This window comes from Lolium rigidum, chromosome 7 (genome assembly GCF_022539505.1).
Source record: "Lolium rigidum isolate FL_2022 chromosome 7, APGP_CSIRO_Lrig_0.1, whole genome shotgun sequence".
Classification (NCBI taxonomy): Eukaryota; Viridiplantae; Streptophyta; class Magnoliopsida; order Poales; family Poaceae; genus Lolium; species Lolium rigidum.
In genome coordinates this window covers 86,591,586-86,608,688 of record NC_061514.1, presented here as the reverse complement: position 1 = coordinate 86,608,688, position 17,103 = coordinate 86,591,586, and the positions used below count along the sequence as shown (strand labels likewise).

Sequence of the window (17,103 nt, the reverse complement as noted above, 5' to 3'; positions counted from 1 at the left end):
GAAGTACATGGGAGAGAGATTAACCACATAGCTACCGGTACAGCCCTTAGCCTCGATGGAGAACTACTCCCTCCTCATGGTAGACAGCAGCGTTGATGGAGATGGCGGTGGTGTCGATGGAGATGCCTTCCGGGGGCACTTCCCCGTCCCGGCGGCGTGCCGGAACAGAGACTCCTGTCCCCCAGATCTTGGCTTCGCGATGGCGGCGGCTCTGGAAGGTTTCTCGTACCGTGGCTTATTCCCCCGAAGTTTTTAGGTCAGGAAGGCTTTTATAGGCGGAGAGTCGGAGTCGGAGGGGCCACGGGGCCTCCTCACACTAGGGGGCGCCCCCCCCCCTTGGGCCGCGCCGCCACCATGTGTGGTGGCCCTGGGCCTCTCCTCCGGCCCCTCTCTGGCTCTCTGGAAGCTTCCTTGAATTATAAGATACTGGGCGTTGATTTCGTCCAATTCCGAGAATATTTCCTTACTAGGATTTATGAAACCAAAAACAGCAGAAAACAGGAACTGGCACTTCGGCATCTTGTCAATAGGTTAGTTCTGGAAAATGCATAATAATGACATAAAGTGTGTATAAAACATGTGTGTATCATCATAAAAATAGCATGGAACATAAGAAATTATAGATACGTTGGAGACGTATCAATCATCCACTAAAGTATTTGGGCTGAAAAAAATAGTTGATTTAGTCGTACTAACCAATTGTCCAGAAGCTCGACAGTAGGTTTCCAAACTGCGCTTAAGGCAGTCCGCGTTCGCCTCATCTGCTTGCATCAAAATAAGGGAGTCATCAGCGGATATAAGGTTTGATATTGTTGGCGCCTCCCTGCACACTTTAACACCAATCAATTGCTCCTCCTCTCCAGATTTTGCCAAGAGTCCCGTGAGCCCTTCCGCACATAATAGGAATAGATATGGGGAGAGGGGGTCACCTTGGCGTAGTCCTCGGCTCGGGGAGAAAATGTCACTCTCCTCTGAATTCACACGTACCCTGTAGCGTACAATATTCACACATGTCATGATCCTCTTGACCCAAGACGGATCAAAACCAAGCTTCAACATTATCTTCTCGAGGAAATTCCAGTCAACCCGATCATAGGCTTTGTGCATGTCCAATTTTACTACACAGAAGCCCCTCTTTCCTTGTCTCCTTTTCTTTATCGCATGGAAGCACTCATATGCTACCAAAATGTTGTCTGTAATAAGACGTCCCGGAACAAAGGCACTCTGGGTCGGGCTTATGATCTCAGGTAATAGCCCTTTTAGCCTCGAAGTGAACATCTTAGATATGACTTTATAGACCACGTTGCGAAGACTAATAGGTCTTAGTTGAGTCACTTTTTCTGGCACTTTAATCTTTGGGACTAAAACTATTGTTGTGTCATTCCAACCGTCGGGGATAGACATTGAATTCACGGCTGAGAGAACTTCATGGACAAGGTCATCTCCAAGCAGATGCCAAAAACGCTTGTAAAATATTGCATGTAACCCATCAGGTCCTGGGGCTTTCAAGTCCCCAATATCAAACAAATCTTTCTTCACCTCTTCTGGGCTAAACAGCGCCAATAGGGCTTCATTCATGGCAGGGGTAACCCTCGGGTGGACTGCGTCGATCACTTCCTGCACTTGGTCCGTGTCCTCCGCTGTGAAGAGTTGAGAGAAGTTGTCCACAACGTGTGATTTCAGTTGTTCTCCCTCTTTCCAAACTCCGGTATCATCCAGCAGTCGTCTCAGCTGATTCCTCTTCTTTCGGGCAATAGCTGCATTATGAAAAAAGGAGGTATTACGATCGCCATGCAAGAGCCAATTCGCTCGTCCGCGCTGCAGCCAATGAATCTCCTCTTGCTCTAGCAAGTTTTCAATTAGGACTTGAATTTCCTTCTGCCTTCCCCTTGACTCTGGCGACATCATACCTTTTTTTAGTTGTTCAAGCTCTTTCTTGAGTTTCTCAATGCGTTTCTTTGGCCCCTTAAGTTCTTTACGATCCCACTCATGGAGACTCATATGAACCGCCTTTGTACGCGCCGCTAGGGTTAGAAAGCTCTTCAACTAGACATGTAAAGAGTCAAATTTTAGATTCCGTTGGACTTGCTCTAAAGAGAAAAGCTGTTGGTTGGCCGTTCCCCGTTGGAGGAGAGAATGGAGAAAAACAAACTTGGGCTAGAGTTGCACGGGCCAAACGATTTTGAGGTAAAATTTGGTTACCGATATTTCCCGTCGAAATGCTTGGCCAATGAGTGGAGCCTTTAGTGCTAAAGGGGGCCAATTTATAGTGGTGTGGGGTGCTAAAGGCGGAAGAACGTTTTTAAAAAGATCAGCCGGTAGCGACGCACAAAAGTATATTCTTGGTAAATAAACCAAGGCATAGAGTATATAAGTAACTTAAAAGAGAGGGAGCACAGACCATATCATTCTATTTAGAGTTTTTTTAAGTTTTGGTATCAATCTGGTACACGTAAAAAGGAAATCTTTTTGAGTAAGACTAGCCACAATGGAAATATCATAGGTAGTATCATGCATGGCATGTAGGAAAAAATCTTATGTAGCACATCAATTAATGAGAAAAGATGGGAGATTAAGACTAGTCCCAATGGGAGTATCATAAGGCTGGCCATAGTGCAAAGTATCATATAGTGGTATCATCCATATGATACCAGTCTATGATACTACCCCTATAGTGGTTAGTATCATCTAGTAGCATCATAATATCATGATATTTAATTATTTGTAGAATCTCAATGCAATTGTGTGTATATGATGTATTTGACATTAAATTGTCTAGTTTCACGTGCTATGATACAGTATCATAATATGATATCACTAGCATATCTCTCCTCATTGATTATCGCGCCACATCAGATTTTTTCCAAGGAGGCATGCATGATACTTCTTATGATACTAGCACTATGGTCAGCCTAAGTAGTATCATGCATGCCATGTTGCCAAAAATCTGATGTATCACATCAATTAATGAGGTGAGAGATGAGAGTAGTACCATAATATGATACCGTATCATGACACATAAACCTAGAAAACTTCATTACAAATATATCATGTACACACATTTGCATTGAGATTCTACAAAACATTAAATATGGCATAAGTATGATAGCATATTATGATACTATGCATTGTGGAGGTGATATCACAAACTAGTATCATGTACATGATACTAGTATATGATACTTCCCATTTTGACTTGTCTAATACCATATGTAGATACCGTATCATAGCACGTAAAACTAAAAAATTTAGTGGCTAAGACTAGCCATAGTGCTAGTATCAGAAGAAGTATCATGCATGCCACCTTAGCAAAAATCTGATGTGACACTATAATTAATGAGAAGAGATATGCTAGTAGTAATTTAATATTATCAAATGCATGTTATACACACAATTGTACTGAGGTTCTACAAATAATTAAATATCATGAGATTATGATACTACTAGATGATACTAACCACTATAGGGGTAGTATCATAGATTGGTATCATATGGATGATACCACTATATGATAGTAGTTTGTACTATGGCCAGTCTAACACATCATGTACACATATTTGTATTGAGATTCTACAAAACATTAAATATGTTGAAGTATTATACATTGTAGGTGTTGTATCATAAATTAGTATTATATGTATAATACTAGTCTATGATTTTTTTCATTGTGACTAGTCAAAGTTAGAGAGTGATAGTGAGGTGAGAATCCCCCTGTTTCGTCCTACCACTCCCGCGAGCGCAGGGCGGAACCCTAGCTCTCCCCAACCTCCAGCCCCTCCTCCCCCCGTCCCTCCCTCGCCGCCGCCAGAGGGCGTCGCCGGGCAAAGCCCCGTGGCGGCGGCGGCGGGGCATCTCTCTCCCCCGCGTGGCTGTGGTGGCGCGGGCTGGCGCGGTCGGCGGGGGCGCCGTGCTCGTCGTCTGGCGCGGCGGCGCGGTGGCCTGACCACGGCGTGGTGACGACGCTTCTCCGGCGGGGTGGCGGCGTGGCTTCTGGCTGGCTGGCGTGGCCCTGCGACGGCGTGCCCGTGGCCATGGGTGGCGGCGGCGGGCCCAGATCTGGGCCAGCAGGCCTAGGTCTGGGCCTCATCTGGGCTCCCTCGGGTGGGCGGCCCCGATGCGTCTGGTCGACGAGCGGCGAGGGCGATGGTTTCGTCTCCCCCGATGTCCTGCAGCGTGCATCGTGGTGGGTGCCTCGGTCCGGCGCCCTCGACTCCTCGGGTTCTGCGGTGGCGGCGGGTGGCGTCTGCGGCGTGGTTCTACGGTTCACGTCGGTTTTCCGAGGTAGTAGCTGCGGGCCTTGGCTCTTGCTCACCTTTTCCCCACCTCCCGGACGAAAGTCCAAAATCTCGCTGATTGGGCGGCGGCGACGCGCTTCTGCGCCGTGACCTTCTTGGAGGCGCCGTCTGGGGAGGTTTGGGTAGGGTGGCGGAGCTGAAGGTTGCAGCTTTGGGCAATGTCGGTCCTTGAGCAGCTGCGGTGATCTCTAGCCCGTATACGTGTGTCGACGGCAGTCTGCCCCGTCCCTGCAGCTGCTCCCGGCGGATTTCTCGTTGCTGGTGGGGTGTCCAAGTGCTCGGCAGTGTGGCCGGTCTGGTGTGTTTTTCGTCAAGGTAGTCTTCTCCAGGGTGGCGCCGGGTCGGGAGCCCAACACCTCTGCAGCTCTTGGGTGAGCTTCTCTCATGTCCGATGGTTCGACGCCTTCGAGCCAGGCGAGAGGGCAGGGGCCCTCTTCGTCATGAGAACAGGTTGGTGCTTCTGGTGGTCGGAGTCCTGGCTGTTCTCCTCGGATTCAAGACCGCAATTCTGTGCCTCGCCGTGCCTCCGGCTGGTGTCCTTGGTGCCAAACAGCGGCGGTCTGCACTTCTGCAAGCTTCCTCGCGCTTAGTGCAGTGTTGTAATTCGTTTTGTGTGTACCCTTGTATCCTTTTTGCCGTGGTGTGTCTGGTGTGGTGCCTTGTTGTATCTCCTGGTAGGTTGATGGCTTTATTAATTCAAAGCGGGTCTTTCGAGCCTTCTGTTAAAAAAAAAAGTTAGAGAGTGACATGTGAAGTTTGAGACAATCAGTGAATACCCACTGGCAGCAGTCTCGTGCATCGAGAGAGCATCGAATTTCGTCGATACCGACTTACCGGAGGCAAATAAAAGGATGACCACCCGAAAAGACCCTGCAATTACCTAGAGGAAGCGGTCAACGCGCGAGCACGCTGCACGCTGAATCCCCGATGGCTAATCCGTAATTCCATCCAACTCCGGCGCCCAGGTTTGCAGCATACCGACTCGACCCGGGCAACCAACGAATACGATACCTAGGCCGCGGTCCGTCTCGTCCCTCTCCATCCATCTAGCGCTTTCTCTCTCTCCGCGACCCGAAGGCCGCAGCTCCCGTCTCCAGCCAGCGCTAGGGTTTCGGTTCCCCGCACCGATCTTCCGCGAGGGAGGGCACGAGGTACGCGCTCACCATGGATTCCGACTTCCCCACCGCCCACCCCCGCGGCCAATTTGACCCCTGCTTCCGCTAAATCTGGGTGCTACTCTCTGCGTTGATTTTGCAGCTGGTGTTTCTGGTTCTGACCTGACCTGGGAGATGCCGCCCAAGTCGGCCAGGAGGGGCGGCGCCGCGGCGGCCAGGAAGGGGCCGGCGGCGAGGGGCAGGGCGGCCAAGGCGCAGCCGGCCGCGGAGGAGGCCGCGCCGGCCGTGGAGGAGGTCAAGGCCGCCGCGCCAGCCGCGGAGGAGGCCCCCAAGGTCGAGGAGCAGAAGCGGCAGCCGTCGCCGCCTCCGCCGCAGCCGCAGCAGCAGCAGCCGGCTGCTGAGGAGAAGGCGAAGCCGGATGCCGTGGAGAACGGCGCAGCTCATGGTATTACGATTTGCGCCTCTGTTTTGGTGTAGTAGGGCGTAGACTTTTCTCTCTGATCTGTTGTGCTATGCTGCTATGCCATGTCTGCGTTTTGCTCATTTGTATGGTGACGGTGATGCGATACTCTCCCCTTTACTTGGCCTAGCATGAACGCCGTGTAGTATTCCCTCAGTCTCAAATTAATAGACTCAGTTTTGTCCAGCGTATCGACAAAGTAATTTGGGACAGAGCGAGTTTCTTTTATCATACGCATGGTAAGCATGGGTTCAGAGGAGCACACTTGCTGTTGGTGGTGTATTAGATCGATTGGTTCTGTTAATACTATTCCATCATTTAGTCCTTCTTTTAGTTCAGTAGAATTCGATGCCCGAACTTAGCCATTTTGTTTTACAACCGCCTTTGTGGATTTTGCCTTGTTTATGGAAGGGGGCAGTGAACATTAACCACCCCCTTAGCTAACCGGAAAAGAAAATATCTTTGTCGTGACCCGTGGCTTAATATCTTTATTTCCTACAAATGTGCCAAGATACTTCAAAAATTGGCTTATTTAAATGGAATTTGAGGTCTATGTATCTTATGCTTACTTAATTTTTAGATGACGCAACCGTGAAAGAAACATATGAAGAAGAGGACAAAGGCGAGCGGCTGGAGTTTGAGGATGAGCAAGAATATGAAGAGGAGGCTGTTGTAGACTATGATGAGAAGGATTCAGAGCAGTACGAGGAGCAGTATGAAGACGGCGATGAAGGGCTGGAGTACACCGAAGACGTGGTTGAAGAGGAGACAGATATGGTGGAGGAGGAATTGGATGATGGCGGGGATGATGGGGAGGGCGAGGAATATGAGAATGCCGACGAGGAACAAAATGTGGACGTGGAGGATGACGACCATCATGAAATGGTGAAAGCACATCGTAAGCGCAAGGAGTTTGAAGTGTTTGTCGGTGGGCTAGATAAAGATGCAACAGAGAGCGACCTCAGGAAAGTTTTTAGTGAAGTTGGTGAAATCACTGAAGTTCGTCTGATGATGAACCCTGTTACGAAGAAGAACAAAGGCTTTGCGTTCCTGCGATTTGCTACTGTGGACCAAGCAAAGCGTGCTGTCTCAGATCTCAAGAACCCGCTGGTTGGTCTTACGGCAATCATACAATGTTTATGGTGTATTTATTTTGTTACAAGTAACTTAACCGTTTCTGAAATTCTCTAGGTACGAGGTAAACAATGTGGTGTTGCTCCTAGTCATGACAATGATACACTTTTTGTGGGCAATATCTGCAAAACATGGACAAAAGAACATGTATGATGTTTAAACTCCCTTTTTTTTCTCTATGCCTTTTTTCTGCTTCTTGGTCGAAGAAATAACTAATCTTGGAACTCACAGTTGAAGGATAAACTGAAGACCTATGAGGTTGAGAATTTTGACGACTTAATATTGGCTGAGGATAGCAATAACCCAGGGATGAATCGTGGGTACGCTTTACTTGAGTTTTCTACTCGCCCTGAAGCTATGGATGCTTTCAGGCGATTGCAGAAGAGGGATGTAGTCTTTGGAGTTGATCGCAGTGCAAAGGTTTCCTTTGCCGATTCCTACCCTGAAGTTGATGATGAAATGATGTCACAGGTAAGCACCTGTTTTCGGCAGTATTCGAGGCGGCTTTGTTAGTGAAAACATTTTGAGTTTTGTGGCTATCCAGTCATTCACTCTGGAAGCTGTGTTAGTTTCTTGGTCTGTGCCAAACATGTTTAAAGCTATTGAATCCTCATTTTGGTTTTATGATTCAGGTCAGAGCTGTATTTCTTGATGGTCTTCCCCCCTCATGGGATGAAGATCGTGTTAAGAAGTACCTTAAAAAGTATGGAGCTATTGAGAAAGTTGAACTTGCCCGAAACATGCCTGCAGCCAAAAGGAAAGATTTTGGGTTTGTTACTTTTGATACGCACAATAATGCTGTTGCATGCGTTGATGGGATAACTAATTCTGAGATTGGTGAAGGTGATAACAAGGTCCGTTTTCCAACTGAGTTTGCCATACCTTCTTAACCAATTTTACCACCTACTCAGTCTGTTGTGCAATGGAGAAATTTGATCATGCAATCCCTTCTCAAGACAATTCTTTCGTGGTTCAGGCAAAAGTGAGAGCCAGATTGTCAAGGCCAATGCAGAGACCTACTAGGATGAAGCATGGATTAAGAGGAAATTTCAGGATTGGGCAGAGTGCTCCTCGTGGTGGCCGTTTTCCATACACTCGCCCTCCTCCACGCCGGCCTCTGCCACGTCTTGTACGACCTGATGTTAGTCGCTTACCTCCCATCAGGAGCCGTCCACTGAAGAGGCCAGTAGATATCAGAGATAGACGCCCTGTTATGTCAATTCCAGAGAGAGTGAGGCGCTTGCCTCCTCCAGAGAGATCCTATGATAGAAGGCCCCCAGGTGAGCAGATGGTACCTATTTTTCTTGTAGTGCAATCAACTGTAGCTGCATCACGTTCTCTCATACTTCATGTGTGTACAGCTCCTGTTTACCCAAAGAGAAGTCCAAGGAGAGAATATGGAAGGCGTGATGATCTTCCTCCGCCAAGAAGCAGAGCTACCTTTGCTGACTACGCTCCAAGAGTTCCAGTAGATAGGCGCCACTCATACAGGGACGACTATTCATCCCGTGGATCAGCTTATTCAGACCTAGGTCCTCGTAGCGCTCCCCGTCTTTCCGACCGGCGAGCATATGCTGATGACGATTATGTAGAGAAGATTGATCGGCCTTTGCCACCCTATAGGGAGGGGCGTGGCCGTGATTATGATACTATTTCTGGTTCAAAACGCTCATACGCTGAGATGGTAAGGATAGTTTATTTGTCTATATTTTGCATTGTTGGCATGCACTTGCAGATTATTCCTCAATCAACCTAATTATTATTGTTAATGATGCAAGGATGATGTGCCTCCTCGGTATCATGACATTAGTGTTCGCTCGTCCAAGGCACGCTTAGACTATGATGTTGGTGGCAGCAGTGCTCGGTATGCAGATGCATATACTGAGAGGTTGGTGTACATTTAGTACTACTTGCAGTCTCTTCGCTTAACATTTTTTTATTTAGATAATGTCTTGGTATTTGATTTTTAATCTCGAGTTCTTTCACATTCTCATTCTTGAAGGCTTGGGCGCTCACATGCGGGATACAGTAGCAGCAGACCTGTTGCTGGTCATGACACAGTGTATAGCAGCAGCCGCCATGGCATGAGTTATGGAGGTATACTCTTGAAGGCCATACTATTTGTCACAAGAACTTTGATCATGGTGCTTATAACTTTGTTTTGTATCTCATCTCTGCAGGTTCTGCAAACACTGGTGATGCTGGTGGAATGTACTCGTCAACTTATAGTGCTGACTACATGCCTCGTGGATCTGATGTAAGTTATCTTGAAAATGTCCAATGCATTTAGTATCTATTTCTCTCTCCAATTCAAATACTGGCTGTACAATCAGTATTAGTGAAACTTTTGTAGGTTTGACCATCTATAAGAAAGAATTACTTGAATCGACAATCAAGTTGATACTGCCATATCGAATATATATAAAATAACATTCATAATGCATAACTTCTTTATGTGAAGCGACCTCGTTTCATTGAAAATTGGTGATCAAGTTGTCACCTTGTCTACCATGTGAAGTCCAAAATGACCAGCAGTACCGTTTTGTGATACTGCCATATCGAATATATATAAAATAACATTCATAATGCATAACTTCTTTATGTGAAGCGACCTCGTTTCATTGAAAATTGGTGATCAAGTTGTCACCTTGTCTACCATGTGAAGTCCAAAATGACCAGCAGTACCGTTTTGTCAGTCCCCCCCCCCCCCTCCACCACTCCCAATTTATTCAAGTTTCTGTGTTTCGGCAGGTTGGCGGGAGTTCATATTCGTCGCATTACTCTGGTCGTAATGCAGGTAGCGGCAGTGGCTACTTCGGTAGCAGTGGTTCTAGTTCGTATTACTAGGTAAAAACTTAATCAGTTCCAACTCCCCTTTAGTTTAATTGCAATTATACATAGATTTTGTTCACCATTTGTTATCGTCATCATCACCATAGTTGCGCCAATTGCTCACTTCGGAGATGGAAAATGTTTGCCTTAAATCAAACACGGAACACCCTCCGTGATCAACCATGAATTGATTTAATGATACAGATTTGGCATCCGATCGTCTTTGTGGAACAGATTTAGCACCATAGGAGGTTGGTGCAGACCCTGGATTGTATGGAGCTCCTTAACTTAAGGCCTACGGATCCGGACAAGTGGCAAGTGTGGGCAATCAAATAAGGCATGCCTGAAGGAGCCAGAAACATCGAGTTGGTTGAAGCAGTAATCCTGTGGATGTTCTGGCATGTTTATTTAATGTAAGGCTTTGCGTTAGTTGGTCAAGAGTTGTGAACAAATAGCCAGCTGTGGTGTGTTTACTTCCAGTGTTTCTATAACATTGTTGAGAGATATGGATTGTTTGAATAAGTAGTCTTTTTGAGGTTGTTTCCTACAACACAAGGTGTTTTGGAGATTCCACCTTGTGACGTTCCACCGGCCGAAGATCAGACTTACAAATGAAGCCTTAGAAGTGAGGGCTTCGTGTAAGGCTGTTACTTCTGAAACCTTTGGTTCACACCACACTGCATCTGTTCTCTAGTGGATCAAACCTGTTGCCTGAGACCCAAAGATGACTGATCAGATTGAAATTTTGGACTAGTTATTTGTTAAACCGTGCAGCAGATAAAATTGGATTTGCTGGTCGCAAGATTCTGGGAGAAACCTTTTGGCTTCCCCACAGGTTTAAGATAACAGAACCTGCAGCTACATGACTGGATGGCCTTGCAATGCTGGTCATTTAGCAGCATAGAGTACATGGCACCAGGTAAATCTAACAAGCATTATCAACAATGAGTGCCATGGTTTTCTCACCGTTTATGAATTATCATCTTGAACTATTGCATGGAGCACGGATTAATATACATCCTTTGAGCCAAATGTCCAGTGGATGCCTGAAGAACATTACGGGAAGCATGATGCAATAACTAACTAAGATGCAGGAAAATCTGGTCTCCCTAAGTACTGTTCTTCCTATGGTCTAGTTTTTAAAAATGCGGATTTAATATAGGTTACGTATGGCTCACAGTACATTTAGGGTCACTGCATTAGGCTGTTAGGGGGGGGGGGGTAGTTTATAAGAAACGTAGGCTGTTGATATCTTTTGGGAGTAGCTGATGCCATGTACCAGTTCTTCAAATGTACAGGCTGCATAGAGCTGCAATAAACCTGATCAACTTTAGTAATACTCATCCTTCTCTGCACTGTAACAATGAGGTGCTGTAATCACCTGCATCAACTGGGATGGTTGAACAAGTGACATTAACAATTAAATCTGGATGTCAGAGTTAAGCATTCTTGGTTTGGATACTCCTGGAAAGAGGGCTTGGTATGCAGTCTTGGCCGATGCAGCATTGAGATAGCTTTGTCAGTCTTCAGAAACAAAACATTGTTTCCTACTGAGCTCTTGGTCAGCTATCATCCAGTGTTCAATTTTTGTTGAAATAGGATTCCTTGACTGAAATCAACAACAATTATGTTCTCAGATCTTATTAAGCTGCATAGGTTACCAATAGTGCATGTAAAGTTTAGGCTATTCAGCAAACTGGGGGAGGGTACCATTGTATTTGAAGGTGGAGGAAAGGGAAGGAACCATCACCAGCTAGCTTTGTTGATCTGGTGTATATGATGAAAATGGAGGAGGGTGAGAGGGTGGTTGATTTTGTGGACAAAGGTCGTGACTACTAATTTCAAGATTTGCATATCAAAGCATTTTTCTTCGTTATGGCAATGGCGAACACTTGGTTTAAGTTTTGCATTGTGGCTTCTGGAGTTCAGAATTTCTCTCAGTTGTTGGGAATGAACATTAAATTGTAAATTGGAACATTACAGTTAGGCCAACTGTTTTTAGGACAAAAATACAGTAACTTTTTTAGGGCAAAATACAATATAGCTTGAGAAGTTGAGATCATAAAGAGCAAAATGTTTGTCACGATCTAAAATCAGTTAATGATTATCATTTTGTACGCTATCTAATCTTCGAAATCCCATATTTGCTCTTGCAATTTTTTTTACTATTTGAGTTATTCTAACGTAATCTTCATTTCATATAATCTTAAGTTGATGCTTGCTACTTAATACACTGTACATATATTGGATACTATGGTCACATTGAACAATTTTGAATTGAGTTATATATAGTGCAATTTCCATGGCTTTTCTGTAGTTGCCTCTCAAGTTATTTGCAATGTCCAAGCTTGTCTTGAACTTACCATGAATGCTGTCATCTAAGCATATCTTGAGCTTATACAATGCTTATATGGGACGCTTTATCATTGTAGCCTTCTCAGCTTGAGTGCTGCTGCTACTGTTTCTTGTCAGTTGAATTTCGTACTAATACAGTTTGAACATTGTTGTATTTTTCCTATGTTGCCTGAGTGCAAATTCGAAAACTGTTGCAAGCACTGCCGCTTCTATAGGTTGTGCTTCTCCGAAGAGCTTGAGCATAGGTTAGGTAATGCAGCTGTGCAATTGTTGTTCAGCCTTGTACTGCAGTTTCTTGAGCTGCTTCAGGTGGTATTCAGCAGTGGGTTATTTTTCTGTTTCCTTTTTTATTATCACTGTAAGCGTGGAACATTTTTCAAGGACAACATGATGCTAACACGTGCATGATCTTTGATCCTGCTGTTGCTTGTTTGGGATTTCCTTGGTCACATATCAGCTTTGTTTTGTACTCCGTATTATCTTTCAGCTATACCAATAATCATTTCGATGGGATTCATGAGTTGATGACATAACTGTTCAGCGTGAACCTATGTCATGCTGTATAATATCTCTGCCTGTTCTGTGCCATTAGTTTATGGTGTTTGGCATGCTGTTAAGAGTGTTTGGTTAAACCTTTTCTGTGTATTGTTGCTTAGACAATTTATTTTTTTATACTCCTGCTCTCCAAATTTGGACAAAGTTAAGACATGTTTCATGGGATGGAGGAGCACAAGTTATATGCTTTTCTCCACTTTTTTCTTCTATTATGCTAAAAATTGTGTATCATGTATGCATTTTGGAAATATAAATACTCCCTCCATCCTGGAAAGGATGGCGTAAAATTATTTAAATTTGGATGTACCCCTCTGTTTATAAATAGATGAGACGATGTACTTAAGCTTTCTCTTTTGCTCCTTCATAGCCTCATTTTCATGATCCTAATCATTCTGTCTCACCTTCATAATCTCCGCTTGAGTTTTCTGCACTTGCTTGAGCATATGAATCTTATCCTTCAACTGCTTCCTCTTCGTCCTCTACGTCTGCTCCAACTCCTTAACAGTTGAAGTGTTGTTCTTAGTCCGGGCCAAGTTCTCCTTCATAGCCATTTTCTCATCATCATCTAGCACTTTCTTCACTTCAACGAGAGTATTCTCAGCAGTTATCTTCATCAACTTTGTATTGTCGGCCCTCTCGTTGATCCTTCCACTGATGTAGTTATGATATATTCTCCAAAGTTTTCCGAGAGCATTGTTCGCTGTCAACGGCCTTTCTTGATCCACCCAACCCACAAATCCAACAGTTCTCAACCTTCTGCATATAACAATACAACTTGGTCACATATAGCTACAATGAACAAAGTTTGGATGTGCAGACAATGCAGAGTAAACATGGATTTGCTAATAACCGAGAAAACTAAATTCGGAGGCTTACATTTTGCATTGGACAAAGGTAGAATCTGTTGCTGAGTCTCAAGCTTGTGCCCGTGGCACACCTAGGGACAAATCATGTGCTATGCCGCAGAATGAGGGGTCTTCGATGAAGTCTAGAGCATAGTCAATGTCTGGGAGGTCCTAGTACACATGAAATTGAAACCGATTCGAGTTTAACGCAGGTCCTAGCGGAAAAACCCAAATCAGTAACGAACCGTAACCCTACAATTTTTTTTGGGGGAATTTAGAACCAACCTGTAGGAGCGACGAAGTCGAACTCTCGACGTCATTCCAGCTCGGCATGGTGACTTTGGCGTCCAGACGGACATCTCCACGACGACGAGGCAGTACTCTCGACAACGCTCAACGGGGGATGTGAGGCACTGTCTACTAAGGCTTGAAGGGGGAAAAGGTGCTTTGTGGTTCCGGCGATGAGCGTGAAGTGAAGAATAAGGTAGGTTTTGACGGGAGGTGACGGAATTTCTCCCGCCCCCTTTTTCGATGCACGACATCTTCCACATGCGCCATGGTTGGCCGCGCTGACACGGGGAGTTCTGCCTTTTTGCATCATTTGAGCACACGTAGAGGGTGGCTCGCTAGAAACTCAACGGAGCACGCGGGTAATGGAACTCCAGGTTTCGTCCGAATCAGGGCCTGGCCGGACCGTCTACGTGCTACCAAAAGCGCTTTTCGCAGTTTTCTTTTCTTTTTCGAATCGCGCTCTTCGTATTTAGACTTCATGGCCCTCATGTTTTCTGTGTAAAACTAAGAAGACTTTGGAATGGTCTTGCACTACTGTACGCTGCAGCTGCACGGCTGAATCGTCAAGCAGGATCCGGACCATGTCATGCGTGCGTGGGTCTTCGTCGTGCCTGCTCGGCAGCCGCGCCACGCACGACGCCGTGCGGCCCCGTCAAACACGCCCACGCGGGGCAGGAACGTCCCCCCACCCCAAACCGTGCAAGAGCACGCTTGAACCACCGCGCAGGTCGCACCACCCAAACGGGCCCAAGCATCTCTTTCTCGCGTCCCCACCGGGGGAAGAAGTCCAAACAAAGCTTGATCTTGGAAAAGCTAAATGAACCTCTAACTTGCAATCTCTAAACTCCCACCTCCGGTTTATCGAGTCAACCACTAAGTGCCACCACCTCCACACCCTACATCACAACACACCGCCACCCCTATCGTACTACTGTACGCCGCCCCAAAACCTCCTCCATCTCCTCGCGACCTCGTCGTGGGCAAGACGGCGTCCATACAAGCATTGGCGGAGCCAACACCGGGTCGAGCCTGGGCAGCCGACCCGGCTCAGTTTTTGTGGAAAAAAATCCCATCGCCAATTCCCATGTCCCGCACGCAACGAACGGAGACGCCCCGAGCCCCCGAGCCTGACCTAATCGCTCGCTCCTGCACGCCGCCGCCATCGCTCGCTCCCGGCTCCCTCGCTCGCTCCAGCACGCCGCACGCCGGCGCCGTCGCTCGATCCCGGCGCCGCCCTCGCTCGCTCCAGCACGCCGCACGCCGGCGCCGTCGCTCGATCCCGGCGCCGCCCTCGCTCGCTCCAGAGCACGCCGCACGCCGGCGCCGTCGCTCGTCCCCGACGGCCGCCCTCTCCGGTATCCGGGCTCCACGGCCGGGCTGTCCTCTGCTCGCCCCCGCTCCTCTCCATCTCCGGTCTCCGGGCTCCACGGCCGCTGCAGCACGGGCGCCGCCGCTTGTTCCGGCGGCCGTCTTCGATGGACTCCGGCCGACGAGGCTGACTCGGCTGCTCGGATCGAAGAAGGGGAGGCCACTGAGGCAGCAGAAGAAGAAGCACGCAAGAGGGCATGCACAGAGGTTGAATTTCCCCCATTTTTCTTGACTTTTGATACATATTTGTCTAGTTTGTTTCCTCGTAGTTTGTTTTATTTTTATTGTTGTAGGCAAATGTTCCGGAAATCTTTGATCTAGCAAATGTGGTTCCCGATCCTGGAATTCGGAGACCAATTGAGTCATATGGTACCCCTGAAATTAGAGATAAAATGCGATGGGCATATTTGTCGAGAGGTCGTAATCGTTTAGTTGATCATAGTTATCCCAAAAATCCGGATAAGCGATCATTTCTAGAAGCATGGTATAGCAAGTATGATTGGTTAGAGTATAGTATGGAGAAGAATGCTGCATTTTGTTTTTATTGTTTTCTTTTCAAATCTTCAAACAATGGTAACCACTTTGGATCGGATGTTTTCACAAAGTCGGGGTTTACAAATTGGAAGAAAGCATCGGAAAATTTCAGGGATCATGTAGGTGGACCAACGAGCTTTCACAACAATGCAAGAAATAGTTGTGAAGATTTCAGAAATAAAAAGCAAAGTGTTGCATATGCTCTTGTTTCTCATGAAGAAAAATCGCATATTGAATATGAGATTCGTTTGAGGGCTGTTGTGGGTGTTGTCAGATTTCTACTTGACCAAGGTCTAGCTTTTCGTGGGAATAACGAGTCTAGCACTTCCTTGAACAAGGGGAATTTCCGTGAGATGTTGGATTGGTATGGTGCAAGATGCAAGGATGTAGCTGATGTGATCAATGAGAATGCTCCTGGCAATTGTCAATTAACATCTCCTGATATCCAAAAAGATATAGTGCAAGCATGTGCAGAAGAGATTACACATGTCATTATGAGTGAGCTCGGAAATGCTTATTTCTCTCTACTTGTTGACGAGTCTCGTGATGTATCAGTTAAAGAGCAAATGGTTGTGATGGTGAGGTTAGTCATACTCTCACAATTCTTTCTCATACTCCCACAACTCAATTATCATACTCTCACAATTCTCATATGTTAATGCTTGTCTATTGGTTGATGAACTAAACATATATGTTGATGTCATGAAGAGAACTCCTGAGTTCAGTGCTTGTGATAATTTGAGTGATCTTTCTCTCAAGTTGGTTCAGAAAAGATATCATTTGACATTTCCATTGGTCTACCGCCTTATTACACTAGCTTTGACATTGCCTGTGGCAACAGACATCGATAGAGAGGGTTTTCTCGGCCATGAAGATTATAAAATCCGATCTTCGAAACAAGATAGGGGATGATTGGCTCAATGATTTGATGATTTGCTATGTTGAGAAAGAGATATTTGCACAAATTGATGACAAGAAGATTATGCTTCGTTTTCATGCCTACGATGAACCAGTAGAGGTCATCTTCCTCGTGGATTTCGACTTGCTAGCATGGATTCAACTTAATGGTATGGTAATATCTCCTCAAAATGTAGCACTTTTGTATATAGTTCTTGTTTTTTTAGTCAGTTTGTACTTCTACTCGGTGAAATATGATCAATGCATCAGTTTGCACCATTTTTTGTTGATTACATGTGATTTTTTGCTCCAAAGAAATTTAGTGCTTATTTGTTCGACCCGGCTCAATTCAAATCCTGGCTCCGCCACTGCGTACAAGCATCGAGCGCCGTCGGGGCGTGGCTGGAATGGAAGATCCGAGG

General features: G+C 46.1%; 1 protein-coding gene across 1 annotated transcript; it reads left to right on the top strand.

Moving 5' to 3' along the window:
- The first annotated feature begins 5,338 nt into the window (after positions 1-5,338).
- LOC124673249 (nucleolin-like) lies at positions 5,339-10,386 on the top strand. Its single transcript, XM_047209369.1, has 13 exons — positions 5,339-5,446; positions 5,553-5,855; positions 6,451-6,980; positions 7,062-7,151; positions 7,236-7,475; positions 7,637-7,858; positions 7,981-8,284; positions 8,366-8,688; positions 8,783-8,892; positions 9,007-9,101; positions 9,185-9,261; positions 9,756-9,851; positions 10,071-10,386. Exons 2-12 carry the CDS (start codon positions 5,585-5,587, stop codon positions 9,849-9,851), a joined length of 2,358 nt encoding a protein of 785 aa, XP_047065325.1. The 5' UTR covers positions 5,339-5,446; positions 5,553-5,584; the 3' UTR covers positions 10,071-10,386.
- The last annotated feature ends 6,717 nt before the right edge of the window (positions 10,387-17,103 follow it).

Bases quoted from the DNA above. Each gene is read 5' to 3' on its own strand.
- LOC124673249 (XM_047209369.1), top strand. From the start codon at position 5,585: ATGCCGCCCAAGTCGGCCAGGAGGGGCGGCGCCGCGGCGGCCAGGAAG. The intron at 7,152-7,235 runs GTATGATGTTTA...TGGAACTCACAG, and splicing joins AAACATGGACAAAAGAACAT to TTGAAGGATAAACTGAAGAC. The intron at 8,893-9,006 runs GTTGGTGTACAT...TCATTCTTGAAG, and splicing joins GCAGATGCATATACTGAGAG to GCTTGGGCGCTCACATGCGG.